This window comes from Hydractinia symbiolongicarpus, chromosome 10, assembly GCF_029227915.1.
Source record: "Hydractinia symbiolongicarpus strain clone_291-10 chromosome 10, HSymV2.1, whole genome shotgun sequence".
NCBI lineage: Eukaryota > Metazoa > Cnidaria > Hydrozoa > Anthoathecata > Hydractiniidae > Hydractinia > Hydractinia symbiolongicarpus.
The window spans coordinates 7687284-7712473 of record NC_079884.1 but is presented as its reverse complement, the minus strand read 5'-3'; the positions used below and the strand labels follow the sequence as shown (position 1 = coordinate 7712473).

Genomic DNA, 25190 nt, shown 5'->3' with positions numbered 1-25190 from the left:
ATAACTACATAGCCTTTCTTGATGTAAAAACACATCCATTTATCGAAAAGACACGAACACTGACATATAAAAGCACTAGAATTCATCTGCATCACGCCCATGGAAAGTTGAAACGGTTAAATCGTTGGTGCTGAGAGCGTTTAATATATGCTCTTAATCACAAGATCTGAAATACGAACTAAATCACTTAAAAAATGTGTTTATAAAAAACTTATCCCGAAGCAGTTGTATCTAATGTAATTAATAACACACAGCGAAATTTCAACATTCAAAATGCCGACACTGTTTCTGATGAAGACACCAATGAATCTCCAATAACACCTTTCATGGTTTTTATTCTGTCAAGTCTGGCTACGGGAAAATAAATAAGGTTAATTTCGTTTAAGAAAAGCGAATTAGAAAATAATGGTAACTGCTTAGTAATGCGTCTAACACTTTTAAACAGTTTCTATCAGCCAATGTCAAGCCACGCATTGCTGATCAATGTCAAATGTTATGTTTGCTATTTTCTGTTAAATAGAACCAAGGATGAACACAACATGGTGTTGTGTACAAATATACTTGTCCGGTGGAATAGTGCGATGCTACATACATTGGTGAAACAGCCAGGAGGCTTAATGAAAGATAGACCACCAAAAACGCGATAAGAACTCTCACATCCTAAAACATTCAGTCATTGAGAATTACCAACTTGGTGAACAAAAGAACTTCAGTATTTTGATAGATAATGTTCACCACTTTTAAAAAGAAAAAAATAGCTGAGGCCATGTATATTTGTGATAACAGTCCCACGCTTAATGTACAGGGATTATCTGTTCCATTAAAATTGTTTTAAGATAAATATTATTTATAGTCAACAAGGGGAGGAGTGCATTTGTGCACCGCGCTGTGGACGTTACCCTCACCAACGGTATATAGTTTATATACCTTTGGGTATGCCGTTATGTGTTATATGTTTCGTTAAGTATTGTTTTATACGTCCTCTGTGTATTGCGTAGTTGTTGAAAATTAAATTTAAAAAACTTTTGAGATAATTGTAACAATTTACGTTGATAATTGTCTTGTAGTAACAAGACGAAATATCCGTTAAAATAAAATAAAAAAATGTCATCATCAATCAAACTTCTCGTATTTATTTTTATTGTGAAGTTATACTGGATGTCAGTTGAGCTTGCCGCAATTTTTTGTTATATAAATTGGCAAAACAGTAACAGCTAGTGGATTTCAATAATCAGTTTCTTCACTAAAAAACAATTAATCTGTAAGAATCTTGCTATTAGATCACAGAAATGTTACACGAAAAAACTTTGGAAATGAATACAATTAATTTGGAAACTATGAATTTTAGGAAAAGTAAAAACAAACAGAGATATATATGTCACATAGCAGTCATAATATGTATTGTAAAGAAACAAATAACAACAACATGATCAACACTTACATTTTATTCCAATACATGGAAAAAGAGTTTGGCAGTACTTTTAAGCTCTGACATGTGTACAGGTAGTGGCATAAAAAGACACCCTAGTCATTAAAGTTACTGCAAAAAAACTTTCATAACAAAAGAACCATCCAGTATGTAAATTCTCTTACAATTCTTCCTCAAACCACTGATGGTGATTTATATTTAATGTGGTCTGTGCTCAATGGATTTCAGGATGGACCAGGTTTCCAGTGTTTAGCTCCCATTGCTACAAAAATCTTTATGAAATGACAAACTAACTAGACAATGGGGGGACATTGAACTTTTAATCTCAAGTAGAGGAGATGATTCAAACGCTCTACCGACAGAGCTGCACTAAATCCATCATCTTTTTAAGAACTTATGGGAACACGACCTTATATTTGCTGCAATGATTTCCACAACATAGCTTAGTACACCTTTTTTGCTTGACATGACATTCATACTCTTTTTAGAAAGATTGCAGTTCCCGAGCATTAACAAATGTAAAAATAACATTTTGCATTGATTATAATGTTTTGTTAGAAACAGCATCCATACTTTTACTAACAGCGCGTGAAACCGCCACAGCATTGACGCAATTCTTATATTGATTTTCACCACACAGTGTTCTGTTAAAGGCACATAAGACGTATATTGGTTCCATGGTTACAGAACTCTCATGCACACATTCGCTAAAGGGGAAAGAGGGGAAAGCAAATACACAGTTTGTGCTTGCTATCAACGACACAGTATCCATAAATTCGGCAGATTTTTTTAAAAAAATTATATTTGGCTCACTTTTTTACATGTGTTGTAAACGACTCAGCATCCATACATTTCTTAGATTGTTTTTCACTGATCATTCACTCGTTCGTTGTAATGTAATCAGTTTCTTCACTAAAAAACAAAACACAAAACAATAAAATATTGAAGCAATTCTCCGGAATTTGCAGACAATACATAGAGGTCTAATAGTACTCTAAAAAGATGTGTTCACATATTTCTATTTGAGGAGTCTAAAGCAATAAAAAAGCAAGGACTTACATTCACATTGTATGGATCTTCGTTTGATATTATTCTTACGATTTTTCATATCAGTAATTGGCTGTCTGTTCTATATTACTAAAAATACAATTTAGCGAAGCAAAAAAATGAATGCCAAGATTCAACCTAAATATAACGTAAATATTTCTTAATAACCCTAGAAGGACACTGGTCTCTGCTTCATGTACAATAAAAATATAAAGTAAAAGAACGTTTTAGTCCAAAGTAAAAGTCTGCATAACTTTTTAAACAGTTGTGTGAAAGTTTAACAAACATTTAAGAAATTTCCTCAAATAATTATTTTTAACGTTGCAAAAATAAGAAATATAAAAACATTTATATATATGCAAATAGTAATGAATGGAAACATTTAAGAAGTTTCCTCAAATAATTATTTTTTAATGCTGGAAATATATAAATAAAAAAACCCATCTATTTATGCATGCAGATAGTAATGAATGGAAACTCGTTGTTCTTAATTGAAAAAAAATTTTTATATAGAAAAATCCTAGTTGGTACACATTGCATTTTTGCTGTTTTTTAGGCTGAATCAAAAAGAAAAAGATATATGTGGAGTATTTGTTCCACTAGTGCTATTGGCTTTATACCATAGGTTATAACTGTGTGCCGTTTTCTTGAATACAAATAGGTCCAGAATCAATTTTTAAAAGCCAATTGCTCTTTTCAAGTACAAGTTTCAGGAATTTCATAAAGTTTCTTAATTGACGGTATTTTTTGGGCTTGGTGACTTGTTGATTATATTTTCAGCCTGAACACATATGTATTGGTTTTGACGCACAATCAAACACTTGCAACACTGACACTGGTCCATTGTGGCCAAAAAGTAGCGATGTATGTCACTCACTAACTGCAATGCTTGTTGATTCTTTTTTCCTTATTGCTTTATAAAAATCCAAACAATGTTTTCAATTCTGTTGACATGGTCACAAAAAGACAAATAGAAATAACAGACTTCGTAGACTACACATTCATTGAGAAAATTGTATTACATCCAGACTATTAGAGAACTCCATTTCAATTAAATTTTAACAAGGTTTTGTGATATATAGTATGATTTTCATTAAGTATATGCGGGAATATTGGAATACTATGCTTGACTCTGTACAGTTAATCAGTTAAAGCTAAGATGTTAATGGATAACAATATAGAACCACTGAATTATGTTTCACATGAATTAAATTCCATGTGGACTATTTTTTTTGTGGATGCCACATCGTCTGTAATTAGTTTGCAAATATTTTTTGAGCTGATTAATTAATGTGAATAACTGTTTTTTGTAGACAGACTTAGTTCAAATATCTCAAAAGGGACTTAATTTGACAATTTTTTTAAACAACAATACCATGAATTTTACCCATGCTAAACATAATTCACGGAATACAAACACTGTGATCAGTAGGAAACGCATGTTTGGCCAATGTAGCTTTGATACACAAAGAAATATTGACATAAATTCTGTATTTTTTCTTAAAAAAAACAAAAAAATGTTCCCTGATTTTTAAAATGTATGTTGGGTTTATAGTTAACGGACTAGTTTTTATGTGTCTTGAGCCATCGTGACAACGTTTTGCAAAACAGAAAATGTTTGGTGGCTAATCCTGCTGGAAAAGGTTTTAATATGGTGTAGTTATTTCGTGCTTTTTTTACCGCTACTTGTGAGACTTTAAAATATATATTCAGGTAGGGGGTACAGTACATCTCAATAAAGCACTCCGCCATGATGTGTGACGGTTTAAGTGATCCAACTGGCATTCAATGTCTTATAAATAACTCAATTTTATTTGAATCGCACTAGCAGAAAACTTCTTTCTATAACAACTCAACAGAGTTTTAGTATAACGTATATCTGCACTAATCACTCAATGAGATGAATGGCAGGGTTTAACTGCATTTAACGCTCAAACCTTAACATAGACATTGAGGTCAACATACCCATACTCATCGAAAAGGATTGGAATGAGTACTATTACAGGGAGCTGTTACAATTCAGGCATGAGCCATCTAACGAAGTGGACGGAAATGCAATAGCAATAATAAGAACTGATTCTTTACAAAACGAAAGCATTGTTGTACACATGCCACAAAACATATCAAAAATATTTTTCATGTTCTTGAAAGTCTCGAACACTTCGATTACAGCTTAGGTTTGTGGAAAGAAAGTTAATCGTGGAGGTGGATATGGTCTGGAAATACCAGTTGTGTATAAGTTTTATGGACAAGAAAAATTGATTGACTGGTTTGCGAAGAAGATTGAGACTGTAAAAGCAGACATTTCCTGTAAAGTTTTAAAGTGTTTAAAATAGATATTTTAAAATTAAATGCTTATCTCTAATTTGACCAGAAAACGGACAGTGCATGGACAAAGTGTCCGCTAATTGAAGAGAATACTGTATACATTTATTTTCAGCAGCGTTTTAAGCTCTACTCAATAAAGGCGACGGGGAAACACGGGGAAAATTTTTTTGTGTGTATTTACTAAGTAGATTTTTCTGCGGGCCTTATCGACTAGTGTAGGTGCTTACACGATTTCAACTGAGTTAACTATTTTTACTCGCTAAACGACAAAATTACAAGACGAAATTTAAGCAACAAATTACACATGTAAGATGACATAAAATATAATAAGAAATAAACACTTACTAGATATATAGTGGCGTAAGCCAAGCCAACTACATGTGGGAGAAAACAACTAAAACAGATGCTGAGATACAGTACAACTCCTGTGATGTATGAAAGAAAAATTTCACTCAACAGCGAATTTATTACAAAAATGTATGTTCGACATGGTGAAGACTGAATGCGCAGAAAAAAAGATGTGCAAGATGTGCAGAAAATTTAACTAAAAATAGTACCAAAATTACAATTATTCTCTTTACATAATTAACACGGGACAATACATCACAACACAAAACTAACAAAATGCATCTTGTTCTTCACCGCAGAGCGAACTCTACAGCAGAGCACATACGCGACACCACAAGGACAATACAAATGACGTATCAAAATAAATGTCAATACGGCCGGAAATTCATGTAGGCTGTTATTTGGTGAGCTACTTTACGTATCCGCACCCTAAGCAAAGTTCATTTACACATATGCGCATTAGAAAAGATAGAATTATCACATTTATGTTATCTTAAAATAACTCGAGTTATCTTACAATCAAGACATTTATGTGAATATACACGCATTCCGAAATCACATTAATAGAGTTATCTTAAGATAGCACTTGTTATCTTAAAATAACTTTATTAATGTGACTTTTGAATGCCGTAGGGCTGAGCCGAAACCAAAACATCGCGCTATCGCAATTAAAAAAGGTATTAAAATTAAAAACTTAAATTTGGAGTTAAAAACTCTAATTTAGTATTTTTAGAAAAAACAACTTTTCTTTTTTATTTCCAGATCTCCTTCCTGGTTATTTCTTGAAGTTGGATATGTCAGGTTAACAATAACAAATTTTGAAAAGGTTTTTCTGTTTGTGTAAAATTTTTCTGACGCTATACGTTAATTATTTACTAAGGGTAATCAATTTCATTGTAGCGCGCTCTCAAAATGAGCCCTAAAAGAAAGCCGGCCCTTAGCAAAAAATGGCTATAAATATTTCATAAGTTATTAAATGTTTCAATCCAAATATTAAATTTTTACGGTTCTTGACATTCCTTTACATTTCGGGGATCGTGTGCGCGGGGTTGATGATGGGCTATGTTACGGTAATCCCCTAAAAATAAGTTAATAAAAAGGGAGAAGAAAAACGCGAATGGTCTGAAAAAGATCCTGAATCTAAACATAGATCTTGATAAACGTAGGTCTCTTTTAATGTGTTTCTTTGTGAACTAAAAAATCTCACTATAGGAGTCTCAAAAGCTCTTTATAGGAGAACAGAGGTTTCTACTGTTACATGTATGTTAGCAATTTATTATGTATAAATATGCCTCAGGGTAAGATATCAAAGTTTCCAATAATCTGTTAGGTTTACATGGTGGTGGACCAACAGTTCACCACATGTTAATTGCGGTTCCTGAAGTAAGTACTTATACCTTGTTGAGAGGCTTGGCTTTGATTGCATTCAGTATTCAAGTGTCAACAAAGATGGCTACTAGCATCATTGAAGGATATACTTTAGAAACTCAATGTTATTCCAAATCTAGAATGGTAGACTAGTGAAAAGGGTGGTCACAAGGCATGAACACTAGGGGCCCTCAAGGTAACTAACCAATACTGTTGTAGATCCAGGCCCCTAAGATTGCCTTGCCTACCTATAAAATGGGAGCAGCTAAAGTCAACTAGTTTCCATCATCACATTTTGCTAATAGTTTGGTTTGGTCACATAACACTTTTCCTTGCATAAAATTTTACAAGCCGCGCGAAGATATACAGCTTTGGAATAGCATAAACATACAGAAATAGAAGAGTGCACGGCATGCTTTAGAAATGCATAGGGGAGTTTGGTTTTCCATCATCATCATCTATCACTGCAACCTACTAATATCGTCAACTCCATCTTTTGGCTTCAATTACTATAATGGCAGCGCGTCCAATGACGGCCGGTGACTCTAGCAGATTTTGGATCGTGTGCCTCTGGTATCAGGAGGGGCCTTCGGATATTTCTTCAGGACAGATATTGCATGTAGCCAGGTCGGTTTGTTTCATTTTATATATTATATTATGTTAGGAGCCCAGAAACTGTCACTTTTTAACCACCCTAGAGCCATTATGGCTTTTATACAAGTAATGCCAACCTTGTAGCCAGGTTGCCATTATGATAACTCGTTATGTTATTTATAGTGTTGTTTATGTTCATTCACCGCGATAGACGATCATGATACGATCCTGCTCTAACCTGTATATAGTAAATTGTATCTGCGTGAAAATTTGGCCCCGTGTTTTCCCTTTTTAATCTTATAATAGACTATACTTAGCTAGCCAGAAAAACTTCTTTTTTCCACATCCAGAATAATATTTGCAGGCTTGTTTTCGTAAGTTATTGGTGAATATAATTGCTTTGGGGGCAATATTCAGGCTATGAATTTGGAGAAACTATATTCTGTAAAAGACAAGCAAAACGGTATCTATTACTAATAAAAATTTTGATATTTAATCTATTTGAAACATTTAATCACATGGAAAAGGAGAAAGATAGAGAAATAAGCAACAACAACAACACAAACTGCATTGTAAATAGGCTTTATTTGTATTATTAGATCATAGTACACCATAAACAACAACAGATAAATAAAATAAAAATAGCAAAATTATATCATGGTTTTGCACAAGTAGAGGCCGCTATATAAAATTTGGTTTTTACGCAGCAATAGCTAATTAAAAACAACACAACCTACCACAACAAGTGAATGACCACTGATTTAGCACAACATTCAGTCAAAAATATGTAGCCCTTATTGGCTAAGACTCTAAAATGTTGAATCAAACTTGGAAATACCTAGCTGTTATGCGATAAACATTAACTATATACTTGAAATTTTTAACAAAACAAATCATTTAAAAACAGATATCGTTAACTACATTTACACATTTTGTGTCCATCATGATAGCGTTGTATATGTATGCTAAGTCATTTTGGTTATGTTGGTAGAACCACAAACATTTTCTATGCCTGTCAGCATAACTTCTTTAGTGAAATGTGAAAAACTTTCGTCATTTCACCCATTAATTAAAACCATGCTTTTTTCCTAATTTTTATAATTAACATCGTTCCCAGGAATTATCTCGATATAAGATTAGAGCTTTTAAACCAATCATCATCAAGTCTTGTCGAAGTCATTCTCCCAAAACTAGTCACGACTAGTGTTCTCGTCTGTGGCCTTGTGGCATTTTAAGAAATCGTTTAAAAAGTGTTTATTGCCAGGAGCTTTGAATCTACAAAGCAAACATACAAGTTGTTATGCAGCTATTCGATTTATTGTATTGTTATCAAATGTCTTGTGGGTACCCCAAGACAACACAAGAACTTTGAGTTTGAGACAGGCCTTTTTAGAGTTGTTGAAAGTGAAACTTGAAACGGTTTCATGCTCAAACTTGCTAGCACAGCAATAGAAAGCTCAAGAATCAATGGAATTAAAAGTAAACAGATGTACCTGAAAACGTTGTCATTATAAAGTTAATGCTATAATTTTGTTAACTCAAAAAAGTCTGTTTATTTTGCCAAACTGCTTTCTTCTGCAATCCCAGGCAACACAGAGAATAAATGTTTTCCAGTCATGCCTCTTTTTAGAAACATTGCTCAATTTCATTCCGCAATCATATATTCAAGCCTTCCATTTACTTGCTGCAAGTCAATACAAAACTTTCTTAGCCTTTAGACATGTTGAATCCTACCCTATCCAACCGACCGGCTACCGGGAGGCAATAACAATAGGTAGAGTAAATTAATTTCAATCTTTCTTTACTGTAAATTTCGACAACTTCGGCGGGATTCTTCTTGACGTCACATATTCTTTGTTTTACAAGAGTCCAAAAGTCCACACTTCGGCGCGATTCTTCTTGGCGTAAAATTATTTGTTTGTTTCCAAGAGGGTCAAAAGTCCACACTACGGCTGCTGCCGAAGTCGACTATTTTACGGCAGAAAACAAGGAATCGCGCAACAATCGGCAAAAAGCGGCAAAATGTAGTTAAACTACCGTGAAACCAGAGAGTTGAGCCTCGTGAAACACTCCTGAGTAGTTTAGATGAATTTTAACTCGACTCCTGGGCGCAAGGAACCTTTTTAAACGCCAATAAAAAAATTATGCGTTGCTTTCAACCGATTACTAGTTTAGATCCACATGATCTTCTCATTGGCAATTTTTACTTAGGCGATCCTACCTCACTTTAAGTTGGATTTTTTTTAATTTTTTTTTTTTGCAATATGTTTCCAGTCTTTAGGATCAATTTTATAAACATTTCACATAGCTGTATTTTGAATGCTACCCAAAATTGTTCGATCAGGCTATATCTTTTGTGCAATTTGGAAATCTGGAATTGCTTTTATTGTCGGTGCCCTTAATTTAGAATGGTTGGGCATATAAATACGGTTATGCTTCCGATTTTATGTATTCCCTTTATATTAGGCATTTAAATAAGTGTCATTATAGAGTGATTAAGTACAGTACAGTCTGAATGTAATCTACCGCGTACACGCTAATATCACACCTTTGCGTGGAGGACGGCAGTCGTTTGTCTTTTGTTATAATTAAATCCCTTGAGCGTTTTGCGAGTTTATATTTGCGTGTTAAAAAACAATGCGCTCGTGAAGAAATATCGGAGCAAATAATAAAAATCTTTCGCGAAGTTTTATAATGCATTGCGCGGGAATGTATTGTTGATTTAATTACTTAAAAAAATTCCAGCGCGTTTAATCTAAGAAACATTCGAGAAGCATTGTTCACAACTATTAAATGCCGCTTGCCTCTTTTCGATTTTAAACTTTAAAATACGATCTAAAAAAGCATTTCTATCGCCGCTATTCGTTAAAACTTGTGTTTTAATTTTACTGCAAAGCTGTTGCATAGATTATGTATTAACATTAGGATAAGGATGAAAAAGTTACTGTGGGACATGGGTTTTAAACCTTAAAAATTTCCAGGGAGAAATTTGAAAACTAATGAATGACAAAATCCCAAAAGTTTATCTTCAAATTTTTAATTTTGTTAATGTAAAAGTAATCCACATGAAAAAAGTTTCTGATGTTTTTTATGAAGAAATCTTCCATATTAGCCATTATACATTTGCCCTAGAGTGATTAATAAATAAGGTCAGGCTTCTATTTTCAGAACTGCTATTTACATTAAACATCAAGGCATCCAAAACAGCTCCATTTAGGAAAGGGCTAAGGCTGGCCCATTGTTCGTTTTATCAAATGGGGATTTTATTACCCGAATTGTAAAAGGCTAATTTATAGGCACTTGCATGTAGTTTCTTTTTGTTAATTTCTTTTTGTCTATTTGTTAAGCCTGTTATGACATGTTGAATTATCTCTTCGTAGTTCTCGTCAAAAATATTGCCTCATAGATAATGAATTTTCATTTGGGGAATTGGGGGTGCTGGGCTGTAGAGATGTGCGTGTACCCCTGGAAGAGTATGGTGAATTAAGTACAGGTGCGAGGAGATGAACGACGGTGCACCACGCGAGCAGGACAGATGACTGGGGAAATAACAGCAGAGGGATGCGGCGCTGACAGTCAGAGGTGGTGCACCAAGAGGTTAATAAAAGAGTAGGTTCTTGTGAGGTATGATAGAGGAAATGGAATCACAGGAGAGGAGCTCCGGATGTGATTGAGAGATTAGTTAAGCTAGAAAACACTACTAGGAGAAGAGCTCCGGATGTAGTGGAGAAGAGCGAACACTACTAGGAGAAGAGCTCCGGATGTAGTGGAGAAGAGCGAATTTATTGGGAACACGCACGTGAGCTTGAGACAATATCTTCTCTTCAGCCTAGCATCCTCACCCGATTCCGCCAAATTATCCTCAGTTTATTCTTGCCACAAACAATTGATAGTGCTATTACTGCTGTTACTGCGCGTTGTTGTTCGGTTCACATAAAAAGACAGAATTTTGTAAGATTCAACAGTTTCTTTCCAATAATAAAGTACAAATCCTCAAAATCCGTAGTAAACTGTTCTCGCTGTTCACAACGCTAAGCAACTGTTTTACACAGAAATACAACTCTTTTTATACACAAAAGTGACACTAAAACATAACAATTACTGCACAGCTACGATACGCACGACTAACACACACAATGACATTAGCGCACCACAAGGGACAACTCAAACACACAAACTATAATTTTCTCTAAACGAAATCCCATAGGGGCCATTTCATCTGGCTCCCCTCAAGTTCATCTTGAAAATTGTGGCTCCTCGTCGGGGATTCGATATTCTAACAATTGTATCAATTTCGTGATTGGTCGATCCAATATTGTACCAGCACGGCTACCAAGCTTCACGCTACAACTCCGAACCTTTCCATCTGCACTCGTTTTTACAGCCACCACTCTTGCCAGTGGCCACCGTCCTCTTTCACAATCCTCATTTTGCACCATCACTATATCACCAGCAGCAAAATTTCTTTCTTTTTTATTCCACTTTGTTCGCGTCTGTAGTGAACACAGATATTCGCATTTCCATCGTCTCCAGAACATATCCAACACATACTGAGCTCTTTTCCACTGTTTCCTGCAATATAACGACGCTTCTTCAAAATTACCAGGAGGCGGTAAAACTACCTTTGATTTCATCGTTAGAAGAGCAAGTGGTGAAATTGGTGTTGCACTGTTTGCATCGCTGATTGCTTCGACGCATAAAGGTCTAGAGTTAACGATACTTTCTGCTTCTGTTAAAATAGTGTGCAGCGATTCTTCACTCAAACGCGAGCCATTATGATTGAAAAGATCTTTTAATATTGCGCGCACAGATCGAATCTGGCGCTCCCATACTCCACCCATGTGCGAAGCAGCAGGTGTATTCCTCTTCCAGAGAATCCAATCACAACCAACACTTTGAAGGAATTGTTTAACTCTCGCATTGTCCATTTGTTTTAATGCCTTTATGAACTCGGTCTCGGTGCCGACAAAGTTAGTGCCGTTGTCGCTTCTCATCGTTCGAATGTTTCCTCTTCTAGCAACAAACCGTCGCAAAGCTAGAATGAAGGAGTCAGTTTCCAAGGTGTTGACAACTTCAATATGGACGGCTCTGCTCGCCAAACAGGTAAAGAGGCAGCCATATCTTTTTACAAACTTTCGATATGGTTTTATGACCAATGGCCCAAAGAGATCCACTGCGCAGTATGTGAAAGGCGGGCATGCGTCTACTCGATCTTTGGGTAAATCTGCCATGACTTGCTGGCCAGCTCTTCCCCTCAATATTCTACATCGTACACAATGATGAATCAACTGTCGTACCGCTGAGTTGATGTGTATGATCCAATATCCACGTTGCCGAATTTCTTGCAATGTTATTCCTCTCCCCGAATGGTGAGTGTTTTCGTGGCACCATCGGAGCACAAGTTCGGAAAACCAACTTTCTTTGGGAAGAATAGCAGGATATTTGAATTGATACGCTTCATCCATGTTGCACAATCTTCCACCAACTCTGAGAATTCCATCATCGTCAATGAAAGGACTCAATTTGTATAATTTGCTGCATTCTTTCAAAGCAGACTTCTTAATTTTGTCGTTTCGTCGATCTTGTCTCCATTCCTTTGAAGCAAGAGCTTTAATTTCAGAGGCAAAGTGTTGTTGTTGTACTAATTTTATTAAACATTTTTCGGCTCGTTGAAGATCTTCAACGCACAGCACTGGGGGACTCGCCTTCTGGCTTCTTCTTGTCATCCCATGACTTGGGGCTTTTATTTTCATCTTCAGAATGTCGATAAATCGACCGACCAAGGCCATGACCCGTATGCATTTCTGTAGCCTGGAAATTCTTCTCTCAAATGTACATAAGATTCCAGAATCAGTTGCTGAAACAAATACTGAAACGCTACGTTTAAATTCGGGATCATCAGTGACACTGTTTTTCGCTGGATCGTAGGCAGCTGGCCATGCTTCCCTTTCCTCCCAGAGAAACTGAGGTCCCTTGAACCATCTACTACTCTTCTCTACATGTTTCAAACTTATGCCTCTCGAGGCATCATCGGCTGGGTTTTCATGGGAAGGAACGTGATTCCATTGATCCAACGAAGTATTTTCTTGAATTTGTTGAATTCTATTTGCCACAAAAATATGAAAACGTCTTGATTCGTTATTAATATAACCCAGTACTACGTTGCTGTCTGTCCAATAACATTCGTAGTCTACGACAGGCATTTCTTGCTTCAACATTACTCCGACCTTTACGGCCACAGTTGCTGCTGTCAACTCCAACCTTGGTATTGAAACCATCTTTATTGGAGCTACTCTCGATTTTCCAAGGAGTAAGCAGCAGTTGACGTTTCCTTCTACATCTCTGATGCGAAGATACGTAGCAGTTCCGTAACCTTCATTGGATGCGTCTGAAAAATGATGGAGGGACGTTGACTCGATCTCTTTGAAATGAAGTGGCTTGACGCATCGGTTAACTTCCAGTTTTTCAAGAAGGACGATATCTAATCGCCATCTTTCCCAAGCGCTTCGAAGAGGTTCAGAGATCTTTTCGTCCCATGATGTTTTTTCTTTGCAAAGATTTTGCATAATTTTTCTACCCTTTAACAAGAACGGCGCTGCTAATCCAAGCGGGTCATAAATTGAGCTTATGGTAGCCAACACCCCTCTCTTCGACAGAGGTTTGTCTTGGATAGTTATGCGAAAACCTAGTTTGTCGTCCTCTATCGACCAATGAACACCGAGGGCCCTTTCGATCGGCAGCGATTCGTTTTTCAAGTCCAGGGACTTTATGTTCTTTGCGCGTTCTTCAGTAGGAATGGAATTGATAACCTCTCTGCTATTTGATATGAACTTTGTGAGGCGGAAGCCACCTTTGCTGCAAATTTGTATCGTTGATTTGATGATTTTGATGGCTTCTTCGATACTTTTCACGGATTTCAAAAGATCGTCGACATAAAAATCCTTCATAATAACTTTCACAGCCTCCTCACCAAATTCACTTTCGTTGTCTGTTCCACTTCTTTTCAGGGCATAGTTGGAACAACTTGGGGAGGAATTTCCACCGAATATATGGACAGTCATGCGATGATCTACCAAATCTTTAGAGGTATCCCCATCAGGCCACCAAAGGTATCGCAAATAATCCCGTTGATTCGGCGGCACCTTAACCTGATAGAACATGGACTCGATATCCGCCATAAACGCTACTGGTTCCAACCGGAATCTACACAGAATTCCAACTAGCAGATTTGTCATATCTGGGCCTTGCATGAGTCGTCCGTTCAGGGAGACGCCTTTGTATGTAGCAGTACAATCAAATACTACTCTGATCTTCCCAGGCTTACGCGGATGATAAACTCCATGGTGGGGAATATACCACACATGACCAGGTTCCCCTTCAACTTCCTGCTTTGGAACCATCTCCGCGAAACCTTGGGTTGTCAGGTTGTTCATGAACGTGAGGTAATCCTCTTTGAAGATCGAATTACTTTCAAGCTTCTTTTTGATCCATTTCAGCCTTGCCAAGGCCTGACATTTATTATTTGGAAATGGAAGTTGGTTTATTAAAGGCAGCGGGAGTTGATATTTTCCATTTACAAATTTTACTTCCTTTTCCATTAGTGATAAAAATTTTTGGTCGTGAATGGATACGTAATCACTTTTAATATTCTTGAATGCGTTCATTTCTGAAAAATCAGCATCGTACATTCTTTTCAGCATCCCCTCAATTGTTACATCCCGTAATTCATCTTGTTGAATTAGGTGAAGTGCAGCAACTTTGTCAGTGGAGAAATCTTTCACAGCAACTCTGTTGCATCGAATTTTCTGCTTCTCCCCTTTGCGACGAAGCACAGGTCCGACAAGACTCCATCCCAACCTTGTTTTTAACCCATATGGTCCATTTCCATCGGATGGAATTACCTTTATCGGTTCTAGCGCTTGTGGGCAATTGGCTCCAATAAGCAAACCAATCGGTATTCCAGGATCGTATTTGTGAAAGGAATGCTTTATATGTCGCAAATGAGGCCATTCAGCAACTTTCTCGGGAGTAGGTATTTCCATGGGATCTATTGGAAGATGTCTTCTACTGTAACAACTCTGTATTGTTACTTTGAAATCTCGTGTAATGGGCTCTACCATCAAACCGGTTATTAGACAAGAATCTTCACGACTCTCGCTTGTGAGAGTCTTCACGACGATCGTCGACGAAATACCGGTTAAATTCAAGCGATGAACGATTTCATCGGTTATGAACGTACCCTGACTGCAATTATCCAACATAGCATAGGTGGTGATTGACTCAGCAGACTTTGGATGCGACAACACCACAGGCACTACAGACATGCTGATGATTTCTACGCTGTTATCTGTCTTGCAACAAACAGATTTCTTCGTTCTTGCAAATGCATTTGAGATTTCAGGCTCCTCATCTTCCTTTTTATCATTATTTTCCTTGTCGTTCTTGTTGGTCCTCTTTGGTCGGATGAAACCATGCAAAATGGTTGGGTGCCTCTTTTTGCACGTCTTGCAAGACAATTTGTTTTCGCAATTTCTTGCTTGGTGATTGCTGGTAATTGGTTCCAAACACGCGAAACAAAGCTTCTTCTCCCAAACAAATTTGTTTCTTTCCTCTACGTCTATTTTCATTATTTTTCGACAATCTTCCAATTTATGTTTGTTCGAACAGTAGAGACAATCTCTGGTGACGCCCGTCAGGTTTGTTTTAAGTTTGGGTGGATCTTTCTTGTTTTTCACGTCATTATCCTTTTTATTCTTCAATTCACTGATGGCTTCTCTAGAGTAGAGGGGATCATTTTCAAGCGTTGTCTCTTGCTCCATGAAGTCAACAAAATCCCTCAGCTCCGCTTCGTGATGTTTTTTCCGACGGACGTTGAGAACCGTCCGATTCCATCTTTGTTGCAAGGCTTGTGGGAGCTTTGATTGAAGTTGTCTGAGGACTTCTGGAGAGTTTAGTTCGCTTTTTATTTGTCTCTCCAAACCACCGTAGCATTTTATGAGGAACGTATAGAACTTTCTGAACGCTTCAGAATCACCAGCACGGAGAGTGGGCCATTCTCTGAGCTCCTTTCTGTAGGCATTTGCAATTCTGAATTGATCACCGTAGGTTTTCTTCAGAAGATCCTTTGCTCTTGAGTAGCAATGTTCTGATGTATCATATATACAGCTTTTGATCAATTCTTTTGGCTCACCAGTTGTGTAATTGATCAGGCGAGTCAATCGACCTTTATTACTTTTGATCTTGGTCTCAACAACTGCTTCAAATGTGGTCATGAAGTATTGGAAGTCAAGCACATTTCCATCAAATGGGTCAATTTTGATGTCTGGTGCACTTTGCTGTAGCAGTAATTCGCATAACACCCTTTCTGTGTTATTTCCAAATGGGTTTAGAGATTCCTGCTCATTGTTAATGTTCCAGTCATTGTTAACATCAACTGAATTATCGACCACTTGCGGTTGCGCGGTGTTTTGTGGCACATCAGGAAGAAATTTGGGAATTTTCTTTACCAACTTTGGATGACTTCTAGCGCCTTCATAACCGGAGCCAATGACACCTATACAACCATTATTCACCCAAGATTGGCACTTCGCATATGAGCGGATTTGTTCATCATCCGTGTCCAATGGTCTTGAGAAATGACTTTTTTCATCTTTGTCCTTGGCTTCTTCATATATGCTGAGTTTTGCTTCTGCCAAAGCAACCTGCTCTTTAAGCTCCAATCTTTTCATGCTTGCTTCAGCTTCCAGTTTTGCTTCTAAAAATGACGCCTTTGTCTTCAGTTGCGCTAACTCAGCCTTTTGATCCGCAGCACGACTACGCAAGGAAGATACTTGCGAACGACCTGAAGATCTTGTCTCTTTCGAACGTGTCGAGGGCGATCTGTGCGATCTATGCGACTTTCCAACTGACTTCGGGTGAATAATAACATCAGCTTTTAGGCTGGTAGTTGCCCGATCAACAACGGAGAACTTTGATGATTTAGGAGTTGTGAATCCAAGAGCGTCATCTCTCAACAGAGCATTTGTGTTTTCGTCAGCATGAAGCTTTGATTTTTCATACTGGTTCCACGCCCATTCATTTCTTTTTAGCCAATCATTACAATGATGCTGAAAGAGTCGAACCCTATCCTCAAGTCTAGTCAATTCTGCATTTAAATCTTCCTTCAGTTCTTCTGAATTCGCTAATGCCATACATTCATGGCTGTAAGCTTTAAATTCAGACAGTTTTACGCCAAGGATGTCCACGTTGTTAAAGATGAAGGCATAATTTTCATCCGATAAGGCAATATCCATTTCTGCAATCAGTCGATCAATCTCAAGGAGCACCTTTCGCTTGAATGATTCCTTCAAGGAAAATATATATTCCTTTCCCTTGCTAGTCATTTTCTTGGTCCGAGCAAGTGGGAGAGTATCTGAATATGACATGATATGACGGAGATAACGTCACCAAGACTACAGCAGCTTGAACCAAGCAGAACCAAATGAACGTTGGTTAAAGAACACGAGACAAACAAATTGCCTCACTACAGCACAGAACGACGGGAATAACAAGATTGCAGCACGTCGAAATGTGGATATGACGGAGATAACATCACCAAGACTACAACAGCTTGAGCCAAGCAGAACCAAATGAACGTTTGTTGAAGAACACGAGACAAACAAATTGCCTCACTACAGCACAGGACGACGGGAATAACAAGATTGCAGCACGTCGAAATGTGGATTTGACGGAGATAACGTCACCAAGACTACAGCAGCTTGAACCAAGCAGAACCAAATGAACGTTGGTTAGAGAACATGAGACAAACAAATTGCCTCACTACAGCACAGAACGACGGGAATACCAAGATTGCAGCACGTCGAAATAGGGATACAACGGAGATAACGTCACCAAGACTACAGCAGCTTGAACCAATCAGAACCAAATGAACGTTGGTTGGAGAACACGAGACAGACAAATTGTCTCACTACAGCACAGGACGACGGGAATACCAAGATTGCAGCACGTCGAAATGTGGATATGACGGAGAAAACGTCACCAAGACTACAGCAGCTTGAACCAAGCAGAACCAAATGAACGTTGGTTGGAGAACACGAGACAGACAAATTGCCTCACTACAGCACAGGACGACGGGAATAACAAGATTGCAGCACGTCGAAATGTGGATATGACGGAGATAACGTCACCAAGACTACAGCAGCTTGAACCAAGCAGAACCAAATGAACGTTGGTTGGAGAACACGAGACAAACAAATTGCCTCACTACAGCACAGAACGACGGGAATACCAAGATTGCAGCACGTCGAAATGGGGATACAACGGAGATAACGTCACCAAGACTACAGCAGCTTGAACCAATCAGAACCAAATGAACGTTGGTTGGAGAACACGAGACAGACAAATTGTCTCACTACAGCACAGGACGACGGGAATACCAAGATTGCAGCACGTCGAAATGGGGATATGACGGAGATAAGGTGACGTCAGGGGTTTGGTGACCAGGCGTGAAATAAAAAACGAAGGATGTTTTAGTCGCTGACTTCTGTTTCGGATAAACTAAAAGAAAATTGTTGTATTTGCTCACCGAAATATTTTTCTGCTTTCTTTGATGATCATCTTTTTGTCGAGAGTAAATTCTTCTTATCACGTCCTGTACCACGTATAAATTTTCTCGAACCACTACTACAGCAAGTGGTGCGCTAATGTCATTGTGTGTGTTAGTCGTGCGTATCGTAGCTGTGCAGTAATTGTTATGTTTTAGTGTCACTTTTGTGTATAAAAAGAGTTGTATTTCTGTGTAAAACAGTTGCTTAGCGTTGTGAACAGCGAGAACAGTTTACTACTATGTTACTGCGCGTTGTTGTTCGGTTCACATAAAAAGACAGGATTTTGAGGATTTGTACTTTATTATTGGAAAGAAACTGTTGAATCTTACAAAATTCTGTCTTTTTATGTGAACCGAACAACAACGCGCAGTAACAACTGCTATAACTCTAAATTAAAGTACAATTCTTATTCATTGATTTTGTATTATTGACAGCAATTGTAGTTATTATTTGTCAATTTAAAGTTGTGTATTATCAGATTTTGAAAGTTAGATAATAACATGATGGATCGCAAAATAGTCTCCTTTAAAAAATCCAGTTTGGGGTAAATTTGGGATGTCGGGCTTCCTTCGTCAGCCAAATGGGATGAAGATGCGTTTGTTTTCCTAACAAATGAGGTGCGTTTCCACGAGATACGCCATAGCAGGTAGAGGCAATTTCCAAGCGAGTTGCTGAGGTGTAGGCGATTTCCAAGTGAGTCGCGGAGATGTAGGCAATTTCCAAGCGAGTTGCTGAGTTAGCGTTTCCACGAGATACGCAGACGTTTCCACGAGATACGTCTTACTAAGGGTAAGGATGGAAACACACGCATCTGGTTTGGGCCCCCCTGATACCAAACCTGACATTCCCCCCTTTTCCCAAACTCAAGTGTAGTTATGACATGAAACAAGAGAAATATACTTCTAACATTATCTGTCATTGTTGTTGTTTGCTTTCGTGTTGTTGCTTCAGAACCATAGCAATTAATGAATTTTGTTTAATCTGACCTACATACTAACTATGAGTATAGCCTAAATCAACTATGACATCATAACCATTGAAACTTTAAATTGCTTCTAGTCAACATTAGAGTAAAAATAAATAATAAAAACATGTCTGTCATGTCACATCATACCTCATTTTAAGTGAAAAAAGTAAAAAAAAAAAAATTGACCTTTGTTTCCCATTACCGCGAACGTTCGTTATTTATAATAATAATGTTTTGAGTAAAAAATTTTGGAATGAATTTCTCTACAAATTGTCATTTTGCTCGATATTCAGCAAATTATGAAGTGTAACCTTTCTAGAGTATGGCATTGAAAAATAGGTGCAACTTACACTCGTTTTTCCGTAGTATATTTCGTGCACATTAACCAATCACAGAAAAACTTAACCACATAAGAATATAAAAACCATTTCCGTTAAGGTGGATTTCCACTTAAAATCAAACAAATCGGAAAAAAGCAATAAAAATACTGAAATCAATCAATAGTCATGACCAGGGGCGGATCCAGCCTTTTTTTTAGACTTAGTCAAAATATTGCTGCTGCGCAGCAATATTTGGACAAAGTCTTGAATTTAGCAGCTGGGGGTCCTGGGGGCGCTGTAAGCCCCCCCTCCCAGGTGGGGTCAGAATCTTTCACTAATTTAAGCTTTGCGGGTACAAAAATCGCCGAAAATTGTCTACCGATTTATCTAGTTATTAATAAAATTGACGAAAAGAAACGGTAAGCTATAAGAAAATCTCCAAGAACATTTTTTGTAACAATCAACTCTCCGTCCTACACGTCTTATTTAAGATAGATAAAGGCACTAAAATTAACAGGGATTAACTACAATAAAGTGAGACAATTGTGAATATATTTCAATATTTATAAACTCTTGCTGTTTCTGCCAATATCAGGCTTCATCAGCATGACTAGGTGATCACACCAGCCATGGACAGCAAAATAAAACACAATCATAACAAAAACAATAAGAATATGGAAAGATCAGGATAATGAAGATGAAATGTACATACACGTGATATGATACAAACACACCTCAACCCATGTATTTATTCAGATATATTTGTTTACTCATAGGGCTAAACTCAAGTTTCGTTTGAACTTTAAGAAGAATTAAGAAGGGCAATTTTCTGCTTTTTTGCATGCTGAAATAGGAAAATGCGACTTTCTCTTAAGAAGGTTGCAACCTGGAACAAGGCTTGAAGTCTACACCAATACCTTCATAACAAAATAAAATTTTTAACTGATCTCCATCAGGTAAAATAGATGGGCGTGGCAATATACACTGTGTAAAGAGAGTTCGAAACCGTAACAAGCCGAACTGTGGGTAAAACGTATCAATTTTTCTCTTTATTACTGTTGACAAGGCAAGTATTGATAGAAAAGGAAGCCACGTCTGGGGGTACAGATGTTGATTGCTTCGGTTTTACCTGCCTCCTCAGGAGAAAGACTCATATCACAAACAATATGGGAAAGGGAAAATCTGAATAAACTTTTTTCAGATATAAAAATATTTGCCTTTTGGTTTTTAAAAGCAATTGAAAACAAGGATGCTTGGAATAAAAAGAAGGATGCAAGAAAAGTTCTATGGATGTCAAGGTTCTCAAAATATCAACAAGAGAATTATCACCTACCAATACCAACGATGCTGAGCTGATAATACATTTTACCATGACCTTTCACTCAACAAACTTTGTTTTCTAATAGCCCTTCGAAGAGTTGTTTATTTTCTTCACCAACCTTACTTATCCAGATGTCAAGTTCTTGCATCTAATACCAACACAAATATTAATTGAGAAAGAACTCCTCCACAATGCTGAAAATTCTGTTCAAAGCTCATATTACAAAAACAATTAGCCAGCTGGCTAGCTATAGCTAATTAGCTAAATCTTTTTGTATTTGTTCTGGATAGTCTGTTGTAAAAAGCTCTCCCACAACTACCTTTTCGTAGCGAATATACTGAAAACCCTTAAATACATGCAAGGTGAGTTGGAGAGTAAAAAACATACTTCTCACCTTAGGTAATAATTCCTTTATCTTCACACCTCGCCTCAGATGGAATGTAGCTATATATACCTGAATTCCGATGAAGACTTTTACCAACCAAGGGATAAATATCCCCAGACAACAAAAATGTCCGAGAATAAACACTTTCTAAAAGTTCTTTTTGCGAAGCAATTTAGCTTTGCGAGCGAAGCGAAATTGTGGAGCACGTTTGCTACACGCGAGGTATACCAAGAGAATTATTGAGATTCTCAAAATTTCGATAGAAAAAAAATCATATAAAATCAGCGTAAAGAAATAGGACTGATATTTTTGCACATAAAGCTAGGGTATTTTTTTTCTAATAAAACAAATAAGTTTGGACCGAGGGGTTAAAGTATAAGTTTAGTAACACTTGATATTCGTTATTTTCTCCCAATGGTACTGGTTGGCGATATCTCCAATCTGTAGGGTTTGTTCCAAATTTAGATAGCAAATCATGAAGCAATTCATGGGAGGTGACATTCAAAACGACGGGCTGAACAACCACAATAATGTGTGCAAGAAACAAGAAATATAAAATTTCCATGTTTTCAGAACCTAAAAAAGAGAGTTTAAAATGAAGGCAAACAGAAGTTGGAAAAGCTATATACAGGTGATGTGATTTATAAGGGCTAAAAAAAGGGATTGTAACAGCTTTACAAAAGTTTTATAAAAAACTTGTGACCCTTAGATTTGTAACAAAATAAAAAAACAAGAACGGATTCAGGCTGGAATCATTGTTTATAAAATTAATGGTTACATCACGCAAAAATCAAGTTAAATTCTTTGAAAGTTCTCTAGAAATCTTTCATTTTTTTGAAAAATCTTTCTTTTTTGAGATATTTGTCTAAAAAAGTTGGGCTGATTATGCGAAATTATGACATGAACTAGTTCTAAAACATGTATTTTTCTATTGAGCATAATTATGGTAACTTAATATTGAAATTTATGTAAAATGTTTAAAATGTCAAAGTGAACAGCCAGAAAACATTTCTAACTACATACAGCCTGTCAAAAATGTTAAATATAACACCCTTGCAGAGCTAGTTCATGACATGCATAATTAGTAAATCTTCTTAGTCCAAATTCTAAAGAACCAATCAAGAAAATTTCTAGACATCTTTTAAGCTCTTTCATATGAAATTAACTTCATTTTCCAAAAGATAACCTTTAAGAAAAACCAAGGACATAAGTTCTCTTGCTCTTCACTGTCAAGTTAATGATTGCTTGTGACTGTTCTTTTTCTCTCGTTCAATTTTTCGTGAACATAATTATAGAGTTCCATTATCAACATTTTTCACATATATATAAACACATTAATTTTGGAGAAACTTGATAGGAAAAAAATCATGAATAAACACGAAACAGGTAAATTCTGAAGACATGTTCTTAATATTAAGAACAAAATAAGAACCAATTTGGCTAAAAAGGCTTTGAAAATAAGAACAGCTTAGTTTACATTTCACCGGTTCTTATATATAAAAAATAGGAACGAGACCCGGGCATAATTTTCTTACTATCAGAAAATCTGAATTGCTAGGGTGGGAAAAATTACACTGCTAATAACAGTGACAGCTTATTTCAACTTTCCATGATTGCAGTGCTTGCCTGTAGTTGGCAGCTAGCTAATGCAAACATGGTCAAATAAAATGACCTAAAAAATGAACATACTGTTTATTTATTTAGGTCATAAAAGAATTTTTATTTAGGTCAAAAAAGAATTTCCTCCTAATAATTTTGTAGAACACAAAATATTAGTGGCTAGCTAGCTAACGCAAACATGGTCAAATAAAATGACCTAAAAAATGAACATCCAGAACCATCAAGGGGAAGCAAAAATTCAAGTATTCGCCCTAAAAAACCTGCATTGACCCAAACAATGCTCGAAAATCATCATCATCATCATTCTCGGCTTAACGTCCGTTTTCCATGCTAGCATGGGTTGTATGGGGTATATTAATGACCCTCTTCCAATCTGATCTAGACTGTGTTAGATCTAAACTCAACTTGCTCTCTATCAAGTCTGTCCTTATAACCTCCTGCCAAGTCTTTCTCGGTCTGCCTGTGGGCTTTGCCGCAGGAACTATGAAGTCTCTACACTTTCTTACCCAATTATCCTCCTCCATTCTTTCCAAGTGCCCCACCCAATTCAATCTTCTTATCTGGATAACATCTTTAATTCTACGGAGACTTAGCCTGCTTCTTAGCTCATTTGAACTCTTTCTGTCTCTCAGACTGGCATTACACATCCATCTAACCATTCTCATATCATTCCTTTCTAAACGGTCAAGATCTTCCTGCTTCACTGCCCATGTCTCACTACTGTACAACATAACACTTCTTACACATGCCTCATACAACCTACCTTTTACCTCAATTGACAGGACTCTGCTAGTCAATAAAGGAAGTAACTCTCTAAACTTTTTCCAAGCAGAACCTATCCTGCAAGTAACACTTCTTCCAACACCCCCTTCACTGCCCAACATATCACCTAAGTAACAGAAGTTCTTAACTATCTCTAACGAGCCACTGTTGTACCTCATTAAAGCTGGAAATACTTCATTCTCTATAATCTCACCTTTGCAACGCTTGCATACAAACTGTATGCCAGCTCTTAACCTTCCACTAATACTACTGCACTTCTTTTGTACCCAATGCTTGCAAGTCTAACAAAAAATTGAGTTACTACCAACCCTTTTCCTGCAAACTCCACAAGACCACTTTCCAACTACAAGGTCACACTTGGCTGCAATGCTACTTATCATGTCTTTAGACTTTGCTGTGTTTACCTTTGGCCCTTTCTCTTCTAGTCCTTTCTTCCACTTCTCAAACTTTTCAACTAATTCTTCCATCGACTCTGCTATGAGAACCAAATCATCTGCATACAATAACTCCCATGGACAACCTGTTCTAAACTCCATCGACAGCGCTTCTAAGACTAGAATAAACAACAAAGGACTAAGTACAGAACCCTGATGTACACCAACATTTACACTAAATTCATCACTAAGTGAATCGTTAATCCTGACACGACTTCTAGCATTGCTGTACATAGACTGAACCATCGTAACTAGCCACTCATTCACACCTAATTTTCTCATAGCCCACCAAATAACTTTACGTGGCACTCTACCAAAAGCTTTCTCTAAATCCACAAAGGCAAAATAGGGATTCTTTCTCTTTTCTAAATACTTTTCCTGAAGCTGTCTGAGTAAAAATATTGCATCTGTAGTGCCACGCCCTGGAACAAAACCAAATTGCATCTATCTATATCAATTCTTTCTCTAAGTAACTTATCAATCACTCTTTCAATAACTTTCATTACTTGATAAGCCAACTTCAAACCTCTATAGTTCCTCTTTCTAATCCATCACCCTTGCCCTTGAAACAATTTACTATTACACTCGACTGCCACTCACTCGGAATAGCACCAGTCTTTATAATCTGATTAGCAAGACT

General features: G+C 37.0%; 2 protein-coding genes across 2 annotated transcripts in view; both read right to left on the bottom strand.

Annotated features, from left to right (window-relative positions):
* Positions 1-24860, bottom strand: part of LOC130612225 (uncharacterized) — a 64771-nt gene extending 39911 nt beyond the window's left edge. The window contains exon 1 of the mRNA XM_057433525.1: positions 23594-24860. Coding sequence (XP_057289508.1) covers positions 23645-24274 — 630 coding nt within the window. The 5' untranslated portion in view covers positions 24275-24860 and the 3' untranslated portion in view covers positions 23594-23644. The remainder of the gene's footprint in view (positions 1-23593) is intronic.
* Positions 11350-17553, bottom strand: LOC130612830 (uncharacterized). The gene has a single exon (XM_057434178.1). It carries the CDS (start codon positions 17536-17538, stop codon positions 11350-11352), a length of 6189 nt encoding a protein of 2062 aa, XP_057290161.1. The 5' UTR covers positions 17539-17553.
* Positions 24861-25190: the final 330 nt, after the last annotated feature.